The sequence below is a fragment of the Fundulus heteroclitus genome, chromosome 8 (assembly GCF_011125445.2).
Source record: "Fundulus heteroclitus isolate FHET01 chromosome 8, MU-UCD_Fhet_4.1, whole genome shotgun sequence".
Taxonomy (NCBI): Eukaryota; Metazoa; Chordata; class Actinopteri; order Cyprinodontiformes; family Fundulidae; genus Fundulus; species Fundulus heteroclitus.
Window position 1 is genome coordinate 12704040 of NC_046368.1, and position 23662 is coordinate 12727701.

Consider the following 23662-nt stretch of genomic DNA (forward strand, 5'->3'; position numbering starts at 1 on the left):
ATTTAAAATGTTTAAAAACCTGATGCTCGAGTGTAAAGGATTTCAATTAATGTTCTTCTCAAAAGTTTACTGTGTATACAAAGGAGTGCGCGCACCTGTGTGCACGTTACGGTGTCTTGCAAACGCCACTTTTTATTTTGCCATCAGTCGGGTCCGTTCAGCTGCACACACGCCAGCGAGGTTGCGATATCTCTGAGCTCCTCCATCACTTACTTAATCAAACATAGCAGCCTGAAGGAGATTCCACCGCACCAGACACCAACCATGCCCCCAGGCAGCGGCAAAGAAGAAAATGAAGCAAGGCTGACTCACTGCTGGAGGTTTCTCGAGGATTAGATGTGTTTGCTGGCGTTTCACGGGCAGCGGGTCTCTAGTGCTCCCAAGACCAAGAGGAGATGGCAGCCAGAGCCAGAATGTGAAAATAACTCCCCGGCATCACAATGAATCCCCCCACGTCAATACCTGTCAGAGTAACTCTAAACTGTAAGCTGATGCAGCTGCTTTAAATACATTTCTGCATGACTCCAGCATTCTAATTTTCACCCAATTGCGCCCCCCCCCCCTCCCTCAGCCAGCCAGCCACTGGAGACTGCTTCTTATCATTTTGTGTCCTGCCACTGATGCAAGGCGCCCCAGCCAAGCTGTCACCTTTTTTTGTTTCAGGTAAGTACAAGGTGAAATCTCAACTTGTATTGTAACGCTTGCCTAAAGATTTCATTTAAGATCAGAACATCTGTAATAAGATGTTATTACAAGCCGGCCGATCAGCATGATGTGAAACGCAGACAAAAGCGTATGAGTCAAATTTGCGTCGTAATTTGGAGACTAAAGATATTTTCTGGCTGCTGAGTCCATTCAGACGTCGCCTGTGTGAAAAATGACAGCCCGGTGATTAAACACGTCCCCAGCTTCTATTCTGTCTTTATAGATTAAATCACAAGAATTGCAAATCCATCAACCTGCCATAGTGTTCACGTGGCAGGATCATCCTAAGCTTCATTTTGACCATTAGCCCCTTGTGCAGCAAAGGCACAGCCCCCCCCCCCACCAGTTTAAGTCGCGCTGTTAATACAATGGAAATGAGCCGTCTAAAAACTGCTGAGGCAATGACTGACTTTCTGGTGGCAATCTTTCCCTGGAGATCCCTGAATCAATGCATGTCAATTTTTATAGGTCAGTGCTCGAAAAGTATACATGTGCGGCAGCGCCTCCTTCTCCTTTTGTCCCAAGGACAAGAGGTTCTAAGTTGCACCTCACTGATATCAAACATACCAATCAAGACTAGCCCCCCCATTTAAGAAAAACTGAATGTATTGTTTAAGAAAAGACATTTGCCAATATAACACATGGAGTTCAACAGTTCATTGTGTATATAATTGATGTATGTGAAGTTGTAAAAAAAACAAAATTCACATGGTATCCTATTTGCTGATGATACCAGTCGTTCTTGTTCTGGACAAGATGTCAATTTGCTCTTGGATACAGTGGAAACTGAATTTAAAATGCTAAAAGAGTGGTTTGATGTCAACAAACTATCATTAAACACATTAAATTTCTTTTTGGAAACAGAAAAGCTAAATAAACTATGTAGAATATTTTGCTCCAACAAATCCACTCTTTAAATATTTTAAAACTACATGATCTTGTTGACCTATACACAGCTGTTGAGATGTACAAAGCACAAAATCAAATTGTTTCCTTTCTGTATGCAAGAGCTGTCCCAGACTCGGAAATCAACTTACAATCTCAGAGGTTCTCACCTACAGAAGAGGATTAGGTCCATCCAAAAAAAAAGTCTATTCAATTCTGCCTTTTTTCTGAGATTAAAAAGGCAGAATTGAATAGACGTATTTATTTTTTTGATTGGCCTAATCCTCTTCCGTACTCACCATAAAGCTAAGGTGAGAAGTTTAAAAAGCAGGTGTTTATCCATCAGAGGAGTGCATTTATAGCATTCTCTGGACGATCAACTTAAGAGTTCTAAAACAATTAATATATTTGTTTAAATGTACAAATCCAACATAATAGAAAAATGCAGAACACTTGATTAATGCTCAGAAACCAAGGAGAAGGGAGTGGAAGGGAGAATAAAACGAAAAATTGTTTATGCATGTATTGCATATACATAGGTATTTATTAATAACAGAATTAAAGGGAATGATGATAGTAATAGAGTATGTATCTGCTACACTGATACTAGAAGCATTAGCGATTATTGGAATTTAACAATTAAAGGCCTTGGCTCTTATAAGCTGAATAGCTTCAGCCTATACCTTTTAGATCTTTGTAACATTTATGTTTTAAAACTGAATTTAATAAATGTAACTGAACTTTGATGAACTGTTGACTGATGCTTGATTATAACATCTGTTGTATTCAAGATTGTTAAAAACTAAAACTAAAAAAATAATAATAAAGAGCAAGCATCTCATTAAAAGCAAAGAGCCCTCTAAAGATCTTTGCAAAGCTACTGCTGTAACTGGTAACAGGTGTTTTTTTTCTGATGTTCTGAATGTTCCGCTGAGAAACAATCAGACAAATTGTTCAATAGCTATGGAGCACTTCGAATTAAGATTTTTTTTTAAATGTATACATTTAGATTAAAGATTAAACTAAACCCAAGTGCAGATTTTAGTAAATTAAAACAAGGCTGAAAACATTGGAGGAAAAACCCAGTAAACTTTGATGTGAAAGAGAAAAATAGTATTTAAATAGCTTATTTAGGTAACCTTCAGCTGCTCAAGCTGTAGAATTTAGGACTTTCTCCCTAGACTTGATGACAAACAGAAAGCAAAAATTACGACGTGGTTATTAATGACAAACAAATAATGGGTCCACCATTGCAAAAAAAAAAAAAAAGAAAAAAAAAGAAAGGAAAAAAAAAAGAAAATGATTTGACGCTTTAACTTGGCAATGTTTCCAAGAAGCCGGGAGGCATTTTTTTAACACAATTACTTCCACAGCTAGAGTATGTAATGTGGTGTGAAACAGGTTGATATAAGTTGATCGATGTTGGAGGGGGGGGGGGTGGTCTTAAAATGTCCCCGCGAACATGAATTGTTCTTTAAAGTCAAAGTAAATTAGTACCTTCAGCGTCAAACCTCCCTGGACTAAAATAGACTTGAAAGGTGATGAACAGCCGCACAATTACACCGTTTACAGTTTCTCTCCAAACTCACGGCACGCTGGCTGTAAATTCAGAAGCTAAATTACCAACCTGGCCAAGCAGAGCCCCTACATTAATCCCGCATTTCCTCTTCAGAGTCTCCCCCGTGTCCCCGCCTGACTCTCACACTTCTTCCTGCTTTGACACCCCCCATCCGCCCCAGGGCCAAGCGGAACATACAAGTAATGAGGCTTCTGAGGCTGCTGCTGAATCTATTTACCTTGCTTCCTCTTTAGGGAGTTGTCTACCTCAACTGCACCCTCTTGAAGAAAAAAAAAAATCTTAAGGGTTTCAGGAGTAATAACGGCAAGGCATTTTAAACTTTGGGCAGAAAAACTGCAGCTGACAGTTTGATTGCAGGCGGAAGCTTGGCTGTTTGACAACACGTCACAGGTGACTGGTTTGGATTTTACATTTTGGACAAATGAACAGGGAATGGTTGGTCTTGCATGGCCAAGATTAAAGTAGATAACAAGATCCCAAACCTCACAAGTATGAAATCTGAATTAATCAGATCACTGATTCCTACTTTATTTCTCTCCAAGTTAAACAAAAGTGTTAATTAAAGCTGATATTTACCTTGAGGTTTCTCTCTTAGCCTGTTCTCCATTTCTTCCTCAGTATGCTCTTTAGAAATGAGAACAACTGCTGATCTCATTGGAAATGCAGGTGCCACATCAGTACTTTCTCTTCTTTCTTCTACTCTTCAAGGCAGCCCAATCAACTAATGGATCCTCAGCAAGTACCTTCTATTCAACCTTAGCTATATCTGAACCAACTTTAAGTACAGCTTAAAGCTTATCCTCCCAATAAATTATGTTTATATCAGTTGTTATTGAAATGAATAGAAAATGGTTGAAAAATCCATAGCGGAAAGAGCATTGATCTAAAATGAATATACTTAATTGGAACAGAAAAAAAAATTGATCTGATGATTAAGTGAGATTTAAGCCTAAATTCATCACATCCAATGCGTCCAGTGTCTGCTCCAAAGTCAGATTAAAACATGTGATTTTAGAACAACTTGTGACCAGAATCTACCTCTTAACCTTCGAAAATCTATTTTTCCCTCTGTTTTCTAATCTATTCAAACCCCAATTACCCAAGCATTTACAGTGCCTTGCAAAAAATGTTCTACTCCTAGATTTTACCTAATTTTCACAGCAGTACAACCACTGGGACTTCAGGTGATACACCAAAACGGGATAGTACATCAATTATGAATCGGAACAAAAGTAATACCTGCCTTGTTTACAGGAGTGGCATTTTTATTCGCCCTCCTTTACCTTGATGCCACTAAATAAAATCCAGTGTGACTAATTTCCTTCAGATCTAACCTGGGTGTAATTTAATTTCAGTATAAATGCAGCTGTTCTGCAAAGTCCTAAACAGTTGTTGTTAATAATAATAATAATAATAATAATAATAATAATAATAATAATACTTTATTCATCTCACAATGGAGAAATTCACTTCTGCATCTTAACCCATCCCCTTGGGGAGCAGCGGGCTGCCACTGTTCGGTGCCTGTGGAGCAATTGGGGGTTAAGGGTCTTGCTCAGGGACCCAGAATGGCAGCTTGCGGGAGTTGAACCCAGAACCTCTGGGACCGAAGCTCTGTGCTCTAACCACTCGGCCACCACTCCCCCCGTTTCGTTGGCTAACGAAAATTAGCAAACAAACATAATTATGCAGACAAAGAACAACAACAAAAAAAGTCAGGGAAATTGTATTTTAGCGGTTTTAAGAATCAACATCCCAAGCATTGAAGATCTCATGGAGCAATGTTCAAACAATCACCTAAAAAATTAAAATGGTATGGCACATCTACAATCCAGCCAAGACATTCCCCTTCACCTATACTGACAGAATGGACAAGGACAGGATTAAGAAATGTAGCCAAAAGGCCCATGGTAACTAATGAGGAGCTGCAGAGATTCCATAGCTCAATTATATATCAACAGGGCAAATATTAGTTGTGCACTCCACAAACCTTGCCTTAACCAAAGAGCAGCAGGAAGAAAACAAAATTCAAACTATGCAACAGTAAGCCAGAAGCCATGTAGAGGGAAAAACATGTGGAAGATCGTGCACAGGTCAGATGAGCTTCTTGGTCATCAGTCCATATCACCCAGAACATACCATCACCACAGTGAAACATGGTGGTGGCAGCATCATGCTCCGATGATACTTTGGAAGAGGGACAGGGAAGCTGGTCAGAGTTGACGGGAAGTTGGATGAAGCTGAAGTTACAGCAATAGTGGAAAAAAAAAAACATTTTTAGGGATCCAAAAGATTTGACCCCAGGGCGAAGGTTCGGCTTGCTGACGCTAAGAATCAAAACAGACCATTTTACCTAGAAGAATTGGTAATCTAACCAAGGCATACCCCAAAAGGATGTTAAGAAAGTGTGCAGTCCCACCTTTATAATTCTAATTTATAAAACATAAAAAAAGAAAACATGCAGAATTTTGTCCCTACTTTACAAAATAAGACATATTTTTCTGACTTGAAATACATTGAAGTGTGCCGTTGTTATGTGAAATTGTTCAATGAACTGTGGCTACATCTTTTAGCCCTTACCAGAAACAGTGCAATGGCCGAACCCAGTATAAACCCAGCCACGACATCCGAGCAGTGGTTCCGATACTCAGACACCCGATTGAGGCCGGTGAGGAAGGCCGAACAGAGCGTGCCCAGACAGAGCACGGGCTTGGCAAGACGGCTCGACTTGGTCTTGATTGTGCTGGTGATGTACATCTAGAGACATAGAGGGGGAAAATATTGAATCAGAACAAAAGGCAGAGGATCCAAAGACTGAACTTCTCATTGCAGCCCATGCTCCTCTGCTGAGGGAGATATATAAAGTAGGTATTCCAACGGCAAGGCAGCCAAATCCCTCAACATTTCAGGACAGACAGAACCCCATGGCAAAAAAAAAAAAAAAAAAAAAAAGGCTGTTACGGAAAGGTGTGAAATCCTTGCATCATGTGAATTAGACTGTTTCAAAACCTAGAGCTTTTGTTAAACTAAGAATAAAATCACAAGATGTGCCTAAAAAGTGGGAACCAGTGCACCTAAGTATATGTTAACATTCAAACCTATCGAATGAACTAGGAGTACAATGTTGCACATAAGACAACCATCTTTGCTAAATAAAGCGAAGCAAGACTTTTGAAGACATGCATTGATTTATAAAATAACCTTTTTAAAAAGTCTTCACCTAGTTGACCAAAACGGCGCTCAATAAGCCGGATGCCAAATGAAGGGACACGTTGTGCTGGATGGGACTTTTAGTAGTAGCATTACTTTTTTTTATGTTGCTCATTAAAATCAAAACGATGCCCATGAAAAGAAAAAACTTATTAAAAATACAGAATAGGCTTGGCATAAAGATGCTATTATATAATGAAAGGCTTTCGGAAGAGCTCCGCTTTCTATTCCCCTGCTGCCATAATGTGAGAAATCCTGACTCTGCAAACTTTCTTAAAAACAAGCCGGCGTGTCTTCCACCTCAGCCCTGCTTGCATTAACTTGGTGTGGAGTGCTTGCGATTCAATCTTAATATACTCATTTCCTGTTGTGGTAAAAATAAATGTTGATCACCTGCGACTGATGTTTTCTTCTTCTTATCATATACGGTCTATATTTTACCAAAGTGAGTTTTAATCTGATCTCGTAGGCAAAGACCTGAAACGCCATTTCTGAAGAAGAAACCAACTAACAGTCCGTGTTTCATTGGTAATTCCTCCTTCAAAAAGAATTATGTACATCAGGCAATAGTTACTAAAAGTTCAGCCCTCCATTAAGAATTCCTTTAAACTGACTGATGCTATAATGTGTATAAACTTTCAGAAGCCGGTTTTAAATGTTTTATTCACATTTAGTAAGATGTAAACTAAATCCCTAAATGGATTGCATTTTAATGAGTTGTGCCAGTGCTAATGTACAGTTTGTTATGTTCAAATATTAATCAGGATGCTTTGATTTAACGCATCAGAAATGTGTCTCAAACTGGTGAAAATCAGCGGCTGTATTTGCTTTGTATAACGTGATGCTGAGAATAAGTCTTTTAATCCGTGCATACATGGATAAATCCCGGCGGTGCGCTCCTTGACACGTCTGTGACTTCACGCCAACGTTAATGTGTTTGCCGTTACAGAGAAAAGCGAACTATTGATCTCACGCTAGATACGGGCAAGTTTTCAGTACCGAGGTTTTTTTTTGACAAGTCATGGTTTCAAAATGCCAGAAAATTTCTGTCACACTGTGTCTGCCTTGAAAAGCAGAAAGGCTGATTTGACAAAAGAAATATGTTTACATTAGAAATACAGCAAAACTTTACGCCATAGCGTTTTTTTATCTGGGCGTGTTTGGTTGAGGCTCAAACAACAGCTGTGTTGACGAGAGCTGATCCCAGCATGCGGATTTAACACCAGTCATTAACAATTACAATTAGTAAAGCACAGCATTCAGTTTCTGAAACAGTTCTCTCCACTAACAGTTCATTGGAAACACATAGACGAAATTAACTCAGTTATTAATGAGGCATATCCAAACACAGATGAAGCAGGATAGCATTAGCTCTGAACTTCAGCAAATATTGAACACTATCAAAAAAATAAACAAAGCTTTAAGAATCCTTTTGATAACTGGTGGAAAAGATGGATCAAGTATATGTCATAAAACATTTAATAAATCGATGAAATAGGGCTTTCCTGCTCTGATAAGCTCTTACTTAGCAGACAGTTTGTCCGTTTTCATATGAATCAACCTACTTTTTAATTACAAAAAATACGAATAACTGACAGAAGATCCCAATAAATGTAAATTATTTTTTCCTATTGAATGTTAGACATTAATATGAGCATGAATGAATATGTTTTTAAGTTTAATACTGTGTTGAAAATGTCAAATTCTGGAAATCATAAATGGGTTAAGAGAAATAAATTTGTTGGAAAAAAGTAAGAGCAAATTATTTTACAGTGTCCAAGGTTGAGGCAGCTTTTTGCTTTTCATGCGTCTCTGAGCAGCTTGTTTTGACTTTAAAGCATCTTATTGCACTTTCAGTTCAGTTTATTTATTCCATTCAATTTGGGGTGTGATATTAGCCTCGTGAGACCATCCTGATCTCGCGAGCTTTCAAGGTTTCACTCGCAGATCAGTCTGGCTACTCTCCGTTAAAGAAAATTTGGAGCCGTTCACCAAACGAACGTCCAATCAGCGTTGGCTTTGAGGCGGGTTGAGGTGTGACGCAACGAGAAGCGCGACAGTTCAGTCTAAAGAACATGGCGGCTTCAGCCGATGAAACTAGCGTTAGCGTGGCTATCGATCAAGTTTTATCGGAATTACAGAGTATTTCTTTGCTGAGCTAACGAGCCTTTACCTGCAGCAGCAAGAGTAGCTTGGCTTGTGGTTGTGTTTTCGTCGTCGCTCGTAACAGAGCGACGATGAAGCATGTTGACGAGTACGTCATATGCTTCGTTGATCTGATTGGTTTATTTGGCCCGTCTATCACCAACATAGGCCAATCAGCTAGCCAGTATTTTCGCCCCTTCCCAAAATTACTTCAACGGAAGGTTTCCAGATGGATATGCGAAGCAAATCTATCTGGCAGCGTCAGGTTAGTGTGATATACCCCTATTTAAGACATGAGTAACTAATCTAATCAAATATAAGTAAAACAAATTTGTAGAAAGAGTAGCTGTTTCACTGTACAGTCAAATGTTATCAAATAATTAACAAATAAGGGTAATTTCTTTTGCTTGTAATTTCTAAGCAAATTTAATAAGGGGATTTGCTCACTGCTAGCTGTTCCAGAGAGTTGTCCTCATCTACAAATCAGATTTGGATCTTTCAACATCAATTTCGAAAACAGTTGTTCTGTATTTCTAAAGCAAAGTACACGTAAGTGTCTATTAATATAAATATTTATTAAAGAAGTGCCATGTAGACTTGTAACTTCCAAGTTCAGTGCCACTGATGCCACTAGCAGCACTGCACTGTGGTAGAATAACAGTCTCCCTTTGTGTTTTGGAATCTGATAGCAGACCACTTTGGACTGAGTTCTCAGCAGACTGAGAAGTCAGAGTTACTTGTAAAGCCAAGGCCACATTCGCCCCTCTAGATTATCTTCAGAGTCTCCCATTGAAACAGGAAGAGGACGAGGACAAGGATGAGCCAGGGGGGAGGGAGAGGGAGAGGGAGGGGGAGCTCCAGGAGCCCTGGGAGAGGAAGACGTAGCAGAGCACAGCCTCAATCATCTGACTATGAAAGACTGCAGAAGAGAAGAGCTGACACACAGGTTTTGTGAATTATATTTATTTTGTAACAATAACCAGGCCAATGACAAACTTTGACTCAAGGATAAGAAAAGTAGAAGACGGTAAGTTTAGCTCTCGTGTTTAAGGGGAGCTCAGACTGGCGTAAAGCCACGCTCTAGGTCATGACCCATTCAGCGACGGATCTGACCCTCTCAAGGTGAGTTTTTGAGAAGCACCGAGCATCTATAGCATCTATACCCGGCAAGTGCTGCATATTGACCTGAAAAATAATTTAATATATATTCAAATTACGCGACTACTTGGGTCAAAATGTAGACTGCGCTGCTTTAAAGCTACGATAATCACAATTGAATTTTTTGGTTTTTTTCAGATACAAATATTCAGGCAATATTATACACATTTCCATCTGTATTTTAGTGCTGTCGGGATTTGAAATCATTGTGTTTTTTTGTCACATTGCCCCTGCGTCAAAATTCACGCTACAACATGCATACACTAAACTGCTGTGCTTTATTATTTTGAACCTATTTCTGTTTTTGTTCCCTTATAATTGATTCACCTCCTTTGGTCAGAATCTTGGTCATGAGATATGCCTAACTGCCTGCTAGGCAAGCACCAAACCAATGTTTTATATAGTGTTGGTGGTATATAGAAAAAAAAAGACGATAAGTACACAGAGCTCAAGGTCAATCAATGACAGAGAAAAACTTAAATTAAATTCACACGAAATACACACTTGAAGCAATAAGGTGAATACCTTAGCGTTTAACAAAAATTATGATTAAATACCTAATTAAATAGACATCAGATAAAGCTGAGCTGCTGCTGACTAAAAAGATTCCCCAGAGTAAACGTTGGACACACTCTACTCACCGTCAGGTACACGGCGGAGTAAACACTCAGCGACGCATCCTTGGATGGGAAAGAGCGGCGAGCTTTCTCCACAGCAGTGGGGTTCCCAGTGCAAATGTTTCCGTTGACAATAAACTGGTGATTGAACCGACACTCGGTGCCGGTGTAATTGGGCTTGCAGACCGACAGGAAGTAAGGCGAGAGGCCTCCGGTCACTACCTGGCCTGCATTGACGAAGATGTCCGTGGCAAACAGGCCGAACGCAAACACACCTGGGAGACAGGAACAGGTGTCAGCATGTGAAAATTCACAGCAGTAAAACAGTTATACAAGGAAGAAAAAAAAACAACAAAAAAAACAACAAAAAAACACTTCACTAGTGTTAGCATCGGTTTTAAATGGGGTTGAACTGGACTGTAGGTGTCCTGCTCCCACCACCAAAGGAGCCCTCAACTCTTGTCATGTTTCCAAAAACAGCATTATCAGCATTAATATTTCGCATTCCACACTTACATTTGAGGGGTTCTTAAACCTTTTTAGTAACTTTTCTAACATAAATGCAAGCATGTGCATTGAATTTATCTCTACACTGGTCAGACTTTAAGTACGGAACCTGAAAGAAATGGACGGACGGCTGGACGGACAGATTTAGACAGCGTTTAGACAACAGGATAGGTGTGAAAGTCTGAAAAAAAAAATGCTAAAATCTTCACACAGTTTGAACAGTTTTAACTCAATTCACCTCTAGGCTTTTTCCAGTCTGTTTGGGAACCCTGCGCATAACCTAGTGAGACATTTTATTTCCGAACACACCCTACTCACTCACACTAATCTATTTGGCACGAATGCCTCAGAACGCGCAGAGATTAGCCCGACTGAGAATGTATGCACAGGCTCACCGCTCTTAAAGTTGGTGCGAATACATATCGGACGGGGAGCTTTTCACCGAGAACGTGGATTATGTAGGTAATCGCTCCACTGAATACACTGTAGTATTTCCTGAATGAAGAAACACTGAAACGGACGACTGAATGCAAATTGTGCTCAACCTACTGGTCAGGTGTTGGCGGGTGCAGTATGGAGCTGATCAAACACGGGCGTTGGTTTTAATCCAACTTTTAGCATTTATTAATGCATTATTAAAAAAAAAAAAAAAAAGAGGATAAATATTTTGCTAACAAGGAATTTAAGTTTTTGTCGGCATGAAGAAACAACGGGCTTGGGGCAGAGACAAAAGGTGCGGGGGTGGGGGGGCGATAGAATCCACATTTAATATGAATGATTGCACTGACACTTTCAGCCCACCAACCCCGACCAGTGTCTGTGTCTGCCTTCCCTTTGCTGTGAAATATGGCTGCTGATTATCTAGCCTGCTTAGCCATGAAATTACTGTCCTTTGTATTGTCATCCAGGCTTTGGGTGCAGGCTGGTTGCTCAGCGAATGTGTGCGAGTGTGTGAACGGCTGTCTGCGAGGGAGAACAGGGACTGTGTGAAGGGCATCGGGGGAAATAGAGAAGGGGGATTAGCGCGAGAAGGCAACAGAAGAGAATGGAAAGCGAAAAGGGCCTCAATGATCCTTTAAATCGGAGAAATTGCTCGATAAAAGTTTTAAGTATATATAAGTGACTTGCCTTGAGAGCGTTTCAAGACTGGTTACGCAGTTGAATGGGGTTTTAGTTCAAGGGTGAGAAATATGGTTTGAAAAAAAGATGCCAGTAAGACCCAGTGGGTTTTCTCAGCAGGAACCGGGTTTGTCCACAGCGCCAGATCCAAACATGCTGATGGAAAGCTAAGTGGAAGGAAAAACTATGGTGGAAAAATACAAACAAACAAAAAAAGTTGTGTTTTTTTTTCTACATGAATTATTGAGATGCATCATGGCATGGTAGAGAAAGTCGCACAGGCAGCAAGAACAACTTTCGCCTTGAGAAGATTCCAAAGCCTCATTGGAGCCTATGCAAACTCTTGGGAGAGAGTAACAAGGTGTGGACACCAACCCCCAACAATCTAGTCCTGTTAAAAGCCGCCATTAAAGCAACCTGGGCTTCCTTACCTGATGGCATAGCAGTGGCACAGACTGATCACCTTTATTCCACTCCACATTAATTCACCCGATTCACGAGAAAGGAGCGAGAACCAACTATTGGATCATGTTCAGTACATGGACATGCTTTTCAGTAGGCCAACACCTCTGTATTAAGAACCCCTTTAATCAGTTATCTGGGATTGTGAGTAATTTGAATTTGTATTTATTTATTTATTTTAAAATATTTGTGTAAAACAGGTAATAAGATAGTCCGGGGGTAAATCTAATGCAGTCCCACAATTTCCTACATCAATATCAACTTACACCTGCTTCAGATAGTGGTTACATTATATCCCCTTAAAATGGGACTCTTTCAAGAAGCGTATATTTCTTTACTTCTTACAGATTTCTTATATGTTGGAAGTGAGCCATCATAGGAAAAGGGAGCTGAATACATGTACATGCCAAAGCTTAAGAATGTTCCTCCCACTTCACGTTAATGCACAACGTTGGTCTGTTCGGTTCAGCTTTATTAATATCCCGAAGAGAAATTTGATGTACAGCAGACATAGACACAGAGGACACAATCTTTAAATCAGTCACTCACTTGGCACAACAGAATCACAAATTTCAGAGAAATGCATGGAGCTTGAACATATATTACCACTCCCAAGTGCTGCTGATACACCTAAGCACATAGTTACACTAAGGAATTGAATAATGTGAAATAAAAAGTGTGTCGTGCGTCATGGATATCGTGAACATCAGAGTGTGTGTTGTAGTTCAAAGGCCTGGGGCTTGGACTAGTCTGGGTAGTGCAACCACAGCCAGGGAGATTCAGCTCCACAATGGCAGCAGGAATAACAGAAACCCTGGCATGCCTTGTTCTAATCTTAGTCACACTAGAACGGCGGCCAGATGGAAGGAGATCAAAACCTCTAGAAAGTAGGTGTTTAGGACACTTAAGGATAAATTTAGCTTTAGTTCTTATTCACGTGGAAGTATTTTGGACTGGATGTTGGCCTGTTTTAACAAATCCTAAATTGATGAATTATGTTTGTGGCTGTGGCAAAACGTGAAAAGGTTGAGGGTCATTATTGGTTTTGCAAGGAACTGTATTTCTCAATTGACTTTTTTTGTAAATCTTTCTTATCACCCTGCGTTGCCATAGTGAAACCTTTTTTGAGACAGACACGGGCTCAGGATGTACACAGAAAACATAGGTAGACACAAATCATTTGCCTTTTAACTTCTCTTTTTTATCCCCAACTAAACTTTGCGATTAGAACTGCAAGATTTTGATGATAATGATGATAATAATGATAATAAAAAAGATATATGTGTGCACGTAAAGGTTTAAGAACAAGCAAACGGACAGATGCTGCCCGCCACCCTCAACGTAAATGGCCTTAGACAGCAAGACCCGATGATGCTCTCACCTATAAAGCGTATGATGCGGCGAATTAGTGGATTGAGGTAACAACAATCTCCTGTCACTATCGTTTTCTCCTGGGCCAGGAGGGCTTCCCTCGTTGATTTCATCACGTACATGGACACCTCCCCAATGAAGATCTGTTTACAGGAAAAGCAGAGAGAGAGAGAGAGAGAGAGAAAATCAGAGGTCAAGATCCAAAACAGAAAGAGCAAAGAGAAAGGGACACAAACAAGGATAAGCAAAGAGCCAAACACTTTGGCGTACTATGAAGAATCGCGGGGACATTTTGTCCCAGTTTGGCCCGTGTTCATAAACGAGTGTGTTCTAATGCAGCCTTTCATCAGGTCCATTATGGAGTGGACATTACATCAGGTCTAATGGAAAAACTGCTGCTGGACCCACAAAATGAAACTCATTGCCTGCCGCCTTGGGTGCTGCATGCTGTTATAGAATATATGTGTGTTTTAAAGGGAGCCCGTGGATGCAGTTATTGTATATTAGCACAGAATTGTAGCCCTAGTATGTTATGTGTCTTTGTGATGGTTTTGTAAAAGAGTTCGTCTGGAGCCTCAGGAAAGTTCTGGGTTTTTCTCTTTTTTTTTTTCTATTTCCATCTGCATGGAAGGAATGATGTGTGGATGCCAGCTAACAAAAACAACAAACAAACAAAACAAAAAAATACAGAAAATTTATTGTGCCTCGGAAAAGTATTCACACCCCTTGGATTTTTTATTTTTTTTACATTTTAAAGCCGTGCAACAACACATTTCAATGGATTTTATTGGAATTCTCCTTGATAGGCCAACACAAAACAGTGGATAATTGGGAAACAAGAAAAATTTTATCCAGTTTTTAAAATTTTTTTTTTTTTATCTCTATTTTATCTATCTGCTTTTCTTCTATATCGTCCAGCCCTACAATCCGGTGAAGCTTGTGGTTGCACACTGAGAAAATGTGGAAAGGTTTAAGAGATGGAAATACTTCTCCCGGGAACCCTATGTGAAGCACGGCCAAACCTCCATGAAACAGTCCTGTAAAGCATCACAACTTACAAAAACAGATTATAGTCTAGGATTCTATGCTGGTTGAGAGATAGAAACAAGAAACACTGACAGACGCTTTATTGTAAACCCTTCCTTAGCATTGAAGTTCTTGAAATATGGCACAAGGGTAAGTTATTTCCAGCTGGTGACGTTAACATTTCCAAACAGCTACATCTTGCCTAAAAGTATGTGTATCACTGGAGTCTGAGTCCCTACTGTAAAGGTTAGGCACCACTGCATGACTGCATTGTTACAGCGAACGCCGAGTCCCCTTCTCTTTTAGAGAAATGTCATGGAACCTGACTGAAAACGACCATCGGCACGAATCGTTTCAGACACTGAGGAACAACGGGGAGTTCAACTGACACGGTGATGTTTGAGCAGAAAATGAAAAGGTTAAACAACATATATTTGAAAGAACTTGTAAAGCCTTCAGTGAGTCTTTTTGAGTAACAGACCCTAAAAAAAACAAACACACAGATGTTTGGTGTACAGAATTTGCAAGCTGTTGAATTATCAAATGCTCAACGATTAAAAATCTGGCTTCTGATTTCTTTAAAAACAAACTTTCATTACTTAAGACAATGATTGTGCTGAATATCAATTTGCAACAGCATGTAATTTGTCTTTGGGTAGAAATGCGGTGCGTCCACTCCCTGCACAGAACACTTGCCTTCGGCCTACTGAGGAGAAGATGCCGTTCCTCGCCGCCTGATTCAACTGTGGCATTTTAAATTCAGCTCCGACTGGACGGTGTTGAAAACAGCCGGCGGTTAATTCTTCAGTTTCAAGGAGTCCGATAAGGAGCGGGTCCATTCTTTTCAGATAATACCTCTAAGGTTAATTTTACATCTAATTTTTGGTCATATGAACAGTAAATATAGGCGAGGAAACACTTTAGCCTGCATTAAATACAGAAAAACAACTTCTCAATTCAGGCAGACATACATCTTCATGATGAATATTAGCAAATCAACGTTTGGTGTACAAAGGAGCTCCACTTGTCGAAATGATTGAGCTCTAAAATGAATGAACAGCTGCATCAGGTTAGCAGGATGTTTATGTGGGTGCAGCGTGCTAAATCATCGTCTTTAAACACCGACAACTCTGAATGCGACGGACTTAAAAATGAAAGGCAGTTTGCTCTGTGCTTTGGAGACCTGCTACACATGGTATGAGCTACTTTTCTGCAGTAGATTCACTGCAACCATTCTTGGTTCAAGCACAGCCCAAAATTATTCATACCCCTGTCAGATTTAGATTCGAATCATTTTCCTTCAACCAGGGTGCGTCTTCTGATAGAAAATGAGATGGTCATCTCTCAACGACAACCTCATAAACGGGAATGAAAAAAATATATTATTAAAAACTGGTAGATGGAAAAGATTACTTTAAACATAAATTTGCAAAGGGGTATTAATGTTTTGTGGCTAAACAACTCTTGTCTTTCTGAGTCTAAAGCAGCCTTTTCTGGCTGTTTTGCTTAAAAACACGTAAACATGGGCAGAATTTCCTCCAAAAAAAAAAAAAAAAAAAAAAAAAAAAAAAAAAAAAACACAAAGCATCATTTTACAGTGGGTAAAGAGGTATTTACTCAGACGCGATTCACTTCGGAAGCAGGACTTTCATTCACATAGCCAACTGAGAAAATTTTGGTGTTTGTGTTAAATTTCATGTCCAAATTATTTCCTAAAGTTGGGGCGGAACATCTTTCCAGCCGTAGTTTTACTCAAAATTGTATTCCGTTAACGACTTTGGATGATACTCTTAATTAAACGTTTGTGCCGAATGTCTCGTGGAACTTCCGTGTTAAAACAAACAGGAATCTCTTGAAAAACAAAAAGACATTTATTTATTTTTAGAGTTATTGAATATTTAAAAAAATGATGTGTTTGCAACTCATTATACTGCCCAAGTACACACAAAAAAAAAAACATGGCGAGCCAATAGATTCATGCGGCTCAATGTAAAAGGGTACACAGAGAAAAAAGTGTGATTACCTTTTAAAAAAAAAAAAATAAAATAAAAAAAAAGTACTAGAACTTAAAAGCCTCTCCTAGGGACTTCTACTCCAAGACCTCAACCCTGTTTCTGTTGGACAGCATGTTGTCTTGGCAATATGGACAGACCTTTCGATGCCTCTTCACGACTGAACAAGTTTATAGACAATTGCTTGAGTTTGACCCGTCTAACCTCCACACATCCCAGGTGATCCAGCCATGTGGAACATCCTGCTTAAATTACTGCTTCTGCGCTAATTGGCCAACATCTCAGGCCTGTCCTTGTTCATTTATATTGGCTGTTTCTCTGTTTTGTGAGGCAAAGATTTAAACGTCCAGCCTCAAGTTTAACCTGCAGACTATCATAGCATAAAGGATGGACAGCAAGTGTTAAGGAAAAAAAAAAAATCTTATTGCAAAAATGAATGCTTTACACACAAGTTTTACATTGAGGGAAACAAATTTACTGTGATATTGATGAAAACTATCTGAATAGATCAATGTGTGATGCGTTGACTCATAGCGATGCCTCGCTTTAGGCAGAAAACGTGATGCGTTTTATTAGTTGGACCAGGATTCCAATGGCACATTAGTTAAGCACTGATGGCCGCACGTTTCAGAGCCTTAAAGCCACAAACACTTGAGACACAAAGAAGCAGCAGGACGCTAGCGTCTTATTGTGTGTCGGAGTCGGACTGATTCAACCACTACAATTATGATTTGGTGCCTCTTGAAATTGTAACATCAGTCAATCAGGAGGGTGTCAGCTGGAGAGGAGGGGAAACCGGAGATAAGCAAATGTGACACAGTGTACAGCTAAAAGCTCAATTGGGTTAATCTTTCCTACGTAGGATTTAAGTCCTCAGATGTATAAAAATATTGAGATACCAGAAAATGTAAAACAAAACACAATTTTTTTTTAAAGCTTCAACAAAGTCTCCAGAAATGTATGGTTGCAAAAGCGCTTAAGAGCTACAGGAGCTATATCCAATGTTTCTACACTAGTTTTAAGTCAAACTATACACTTTACCAGATCTAAGTGGCTTTTTAAGTACAGTGTAACTACATACCTTTCCTTTGTATTTATGGCTGGCTGACTGGCTGGAGAGGGGGAAAGGGAATAAATAGTATTTCCCTATTTTGTTTTATTTTCTGTATCTAAACAGACATGGCATAGCCTTCTATAAAATCTGATACGTTTTAGGAACCCAGCATATAGTTTTGTTATGAAAGATTAATTATTACTTGTACACTGCCTGGCCAAAAAAAGGGGGTCACCACAAAAAAAAAAAAAATATTATTATATTATTATTATTATTATTATTATTATTATTATTATTATTATTATTATTATTATTATTAATAATAATAATAATAATACTAATAATAATAATAATTCAGTAGACTGCTTTAGCATTTGCTCTGCAATATCACGACGTTTATTTCCATGCAGTGTTGCAATAATCTTACACCAAGATCTTGATGATGGTAGAGTCTGCCCGCTCCACAAAGCCTTCTCCAGCGCATATCAAAGATCCTCAGTGGGGTTAAGGTCTGGACCATTGTGGCAAAATGACCTCATGCTCCCTGAATCACTCTTTCATAATTTTAGCCCGATGAATCCTGACGTCATCATGAAATATGCCTGTGCCGTGCACCCCCTTCGGTGCTCCCAGTTTTAAACACACCTGAGAACAACATGCAACAACATAACATCTGAGCGGGCGTAGGGAGGATCGGGGGTCTTTTGCACACCCCCGATCTCCGATCGCAGCACGGAGTCTGGGGCCTGGAGGAGGTGCGGGCCACTGGGTACGGGGTCTTGGCGGGGGGCTGTTGCGGCTGGCCGGCGGCTTACCGGATCTGGGGCTGACGCCTCTGCTCTCCCCAGGAAGGGATGGGGGGCAGGGGTGGCTAGGGTAAGGTCGGGGTGGGAGGGGGTTTATTAGGTATATAGTGGGTGATGGGGGGCTCTGGTCGGATGGCCCGTACGGGTCGTGTCGGCCCCCCCCTCTTTGGGGGGCCTGGTCCGGGGGGCGCCTGGTCCGGGGGCGGGGCCGGGGGTCGGGCACAGGCAGTCGTATTGTTGAATTGTGGTGACCCCCCCCCCCCCCCCACTTGGGTTTTTTGGATGTGAATGCTATGTGAGAATGTGTGTAAAGCGTCCTTTTTTTTTATTTATTTTTTATTTTATTTATTTATTTTATTTATTTATTTATTTTTTTGTGTCTGTGTGTGGCGAGTGGGGCACAAGGGAGGGATGGTGTGAATGAGTTTTTTTTTTTTTGTTTTTTTTTTTTTTCCCCAGGTTTGGGTTCGGTCCGCTCCCTCTCCCAAGATCATCTCAAGTCTCCGCTAGGTGCGGAGCCCATCCCCCCACGTCCTGCCCTCCTCCACTTCGTTGGCGGGCGCCTTGACCCTCTGGCGCGTTGGCGGTCCTCGGGTTTGGGGCGGGTTCCCGGGTGGGCGCCGGCCCATTCCCGGCGGTGGCTTCGCGGGGCCTGGCCCCCCGGGGGGCGGCCGGGGCCCCTGCCGCGGGGGTGGGGCGCGGCCCATGGCCAGGACCACTTCAGCGGGGCCGGCTGCCGGCGGAGCCCACGGGCTCGTCCCCGCGGCTCTTGGGGGCGTCGGCATTGCGGTGGCTGGGGGATTTCCTCGGGGTCGTCTCTCCTCTTTCCTCAGGGGGGGGTTGTACATTTCCTGTGAAGGCCCCTCTCGGGCGCACTGCTTTGGGGGCCCCTTTGGGAGTCCGGGGTTATGGGTCCCCTGACCCCTGCCTCTGTGCTCGGGGAAGGTGGGTCTTCGGTTCTCCACAATCACTATCAAGCCATTTCCTTCTGGATAATTTTCACCTAAACTAGTGCACTCTCACAATCTCCCACAGGTGCTGGGTCCCAGGTATTAAATGTTCACTTATATACAGAAAGGCTATAATTTATTTACTTTCTTTTACCTTTTTTTTTTTTTAGGTATCACATTACACATGTCAGCTTAAATAATAATACATATGATTTAGCAATGGTATCAAGGTGTTACACGATTGTATCTGTTGCTTTATGTCTGTTGGTTGTGCTGTTCTTTTTGTGTCTCTTTCCAGGTGATGGAGCAGACAGAGGAAGTTTTATCATTCTCTTCCTTTTATCTCTTCTTTCTTTCACCTCTTCTTTCTCTTTTTCTTTTTTTCTGTTCTTGTTTTTCTTTTACTCTCCTACTTTCCCATTGTAGTGTCCATATAATTTGAAATTCTCCCTGCAGGAATCACAATAAAGCTATTTACACGCACAAATCAAGCGGAGCATTATGGCGAAAGCTGTTTGCTCCACTTGTGAAAGTAAAATCTGTCGAGCTCTATTTGGCATTAAGATATCAATTTTTATTGCCACATTGCTAGACAGGACACTGGGAAAAAAAAAAAAAAAAAAAAAAAAAAAGAAATATGCCTGTGCCATTGGGCAGGAGAGATCCATTGATGGAATAACCTGGTCCTTTAGTATATCCAGTTAGCCAGCTGACCTCATTCTTTGGGCACATAATGTTGCTGAACCTGAACCGGACCAACTGCAGCAACCCCAGATCATAGCACTGCGCCCAGTAGGCACTTGGCATGATGGGTGCCTTTTATTCTGGTTAGCTTTACTTTTTAGTGGTTTTCTTAAGGCTACACAGCTGTTCAGTCCCAATCCCTTGACACCCCCTCACACTGTGCACGTGGAAATGCTCTGTCACTATTAAACACACTCCTGAGTTCTATGTTATTTTTCTTTTATATGATTTATATGACTTATATGGTCAAATGTTTTAGTGATCATTCTGGATTTTTCTCTGACCACTTTTCTCCCTCGAAGACAACGGCTCCCCACTATCCTTTCACTTTTAATATTGCTTTGGGCAGCTCTCAAACCAATTTTAGTAGTTTCTGCAATCTCCTTCTCAGCTACATGCTTTCCAATGATCTGACCCTTCTTAAAGACTATCATGTTTTTCCACGACCACAGGATGTGTCTTTCAACACGGTTGTTTAAGAAACAAGAAGCTACTTGTCACATCAGCTGGGGTTTAATAACTTGTCGTGGAAAGCCCTGTCCAATTAGAGAATCATTATCCAATAGGAGACTAGCACCTAATTGCTTATATAAATTCCGGTAGCAGCATTTATATTGTTTGTTTTTTTGGCCAGGCAGTGTATGTTGTTCTCTACACTTGAATATAAATGTGTAGAGCACAAACAACTATTTTTAAAATAAACTAAATCCTAAACAGAGTCTCTGGAATAAGCTCAAAAGTGCTGAAGAAGCGCCACATATCAGTGACACACAAACAATTATTTTCTCCACAGAGAATGAAGTGGCCACGCTTCACATATCACCACCACAGCACACTACCGCCAGCCAAATATATAATTTGTCTTATTCCCGTTAAATTGCCAAGCAGACCCAAGGAGTTACTTCATTCAGCCTGCACCCTTTGTTGATCTGAACCAGGTTTTTTAAAAGTTACGTGCTTGGTTATGTCAGCGGCAAAAGACTGGAGGAAGAATGAGAAACAACACAGTCCGTTTCCCAATTGACCCTTCACCTATCATCTTTGATAGGTAAAGATGATTTGACACGTGGTTGCTTTTAATTATTATTTTTTTCCAGTAGTGAGACATACATGGAATGAACCTTTTTTTTAAGATGCAGAAAAAAATCAATTTTATTATTGATCATCCAAAAACCACAGCTAGTGAATTCAAATAAAAACATGTAAATGTATCCTCCTTTTCATTTAGTGTTATTATTACTCACGTTAGATAAACGAAAACCAATCAAGTTGAAAAAGCCTTTTAAATTTGTGGTATGATAAATATCACCAAAGAAGAAATATCCATAAAACATACTAATGCTCCGCTTTTATTACTGTGCTATTGACTAACATGACTTCAAGTCCGTATTACATTACAAATGGAGAAGCTGAGAATTGAAAAAACAAAAAACAAAAAAATCACAAAAAAGAAAACCATCTACCATGGTTTGTTTTAATAATGGGCTAAAATCTAGTCACGATGCCTGACTTAAAACGTTAGAATAGAGCAATACTGACACCTGGTGGCTGACTGCTGCAACTGCAACAGTAGGCGTTTAATCAACAGTCTTTAAACATGGGTATAGCCTGTTGTGGCTTTCTTGTTCCATCTTTATTTTATTTCCACCAGTAATATTCTGAAATAGCACAGGAATAATTATCTGTATTATTAACTGTAGGCTGACTGTCTCTGCTGTGACCCATTCACATTAATAGTTACATCTGTCAAGATTAAAAAAGGTGAATGCAAAAACCTAAGAATTGTTTGGATTAAAATGGAGACAGAATTAATATTGGACAAAAAATGAGAGTGACCGAGACCTCCTGTGACAGACTATAGGCTTGGAAGGATGATTTATTACTAGATCCGTCAGATGAAGATTGGCAGAAAGCATGCACTCTGGCTCATACCAGATCCGTCAACACGCACCTTAAAATGACAATTTAAATGGTTAATGCGAGTGTATGCAACGCCGGTGAAAATGCGAAGCTACAATGGTGATATACATGATGTGTGTCCAAAAATGCATAGAGCACAGAGGCACTTTGGTACCTTGGATGTGTTACTGCAACAAAATAATGCAATTTTGGGAGGAGATTAAGGATGTCTTTGCAAAGATGGTTTCCAAAAGTGTAAAAACATACCCCAGGTTGTTTCTGCTTGGCCTTTACCCAGAGAGACACAACTATACAAATGAAGAACGGACACTTATGGATCTAGGTTTGCTCTTCTTCCTGGAAAAAAATCATGCAGGCCGACATTGGATCAGTGGCTACGGTCAAATGGCATCAGCTCTTCCACTGGAAAGAATCACACACACATGCTGCAGGGCAAAGTGGACAATTTTTGGAAATATCTGGAAGCCTTTCATCTCATTTATCAAATAGAGGGACTTTGAAGAGCGCTAGGGCTGCTTGAACTGTAAAGTGACTGACAGGTCACGTGTATCTTACTTGATATTTCATTATGCTGCATGCAACTCTGATTCTGTATGTATCCTATATTTAAAAAGCAAAATAAAAACAGTTATGGAAAAAAAAAAAAAAAAGAGTGACCAAGACAAATAAGAGGGTTTCCACTACTGCTGAGGTTAAAATTCTAGGTGAAGGACACAGAGGAGTTTAAAAGAAGGCACAGAAGAGATTCTCCAGCTTGAAGAAGACGTGATAATCAGCATCAGCATTTGCTGCAAGATATTGCATAACGTATTTGCAGCCATCGGCTGAGGAAGCAGCATCAACGCTAAAGAAGCGAAGCACGATGACAAACATGGCTGGCTCAGTGCTGCAGTCAGTGCTGCAGACGAATGTTTCAAAGGCAAGGCAAGTTTATCTGGAAACACCATTCATGCAAATGGTAACTCAAAGTGCTGCAGGAAAACAATACTGGCAAAATAAACCACATTAAAGACCAGAAATCTCCTTAAAAACATTACGTTATAAATTCAATACGAATGCATAATGTCTGATCTTTCATTGTAACGTTAGAGGAAACTACGGTTTTCAACACCTGTTTAAAAAAAGGCAACCGTTTCTACGCATCTCGGGTTTTCAGGGAGCAGACCTCAGATTATCGGCGTGAACAAATAAACCTTCATAGCAATCTAAGCTGCTAAAAATAAAACTGTATAGTAGCTTTTTGTGTCATTTTGTGCAGAAAACCCTCCACTCATGTCCAAATGGAGGGAGTGGAAAGAAGCAGACGCTTATTAAGTCCCACCCTTGCTACAAAACGAGAGATAGAGAAATGGAGAGATTGATAGACAGATAGATGATAAAAGTTGGTTCTGA

The 23662-nt window shown here is 40.3% G+C and overlaps 1 protein-coding gene across 1 annotated transcript in view; it reads right to left on the bottom strand.

Moving 5' to 3' along the window:
* The window catches only part of plppr1 (phospholipid phosphatase related 1), a 74473-nt gene that overhangs the window by 4654 nt on the left and 46157 nt on the right, over positions 1–23662 (bottom strand). The window contains exons 4-6 of the mRNA XM_012869445.3: positions 13769–13901; positions 10324–10574; positions 5750–5926 (exon numbers count right to left, since the gene is read on the bottom strand). Of these exons, the coding sequence (XP_012724899.2) occupies positions 5750–5926; positions 10324–10574; positions 13769–13901 (561 nt within the window). The remainder of the gene's footprint in view (positions 1–5749; positions 5927–10323; positions 10575–13768; positions 13902–23662) is intronic.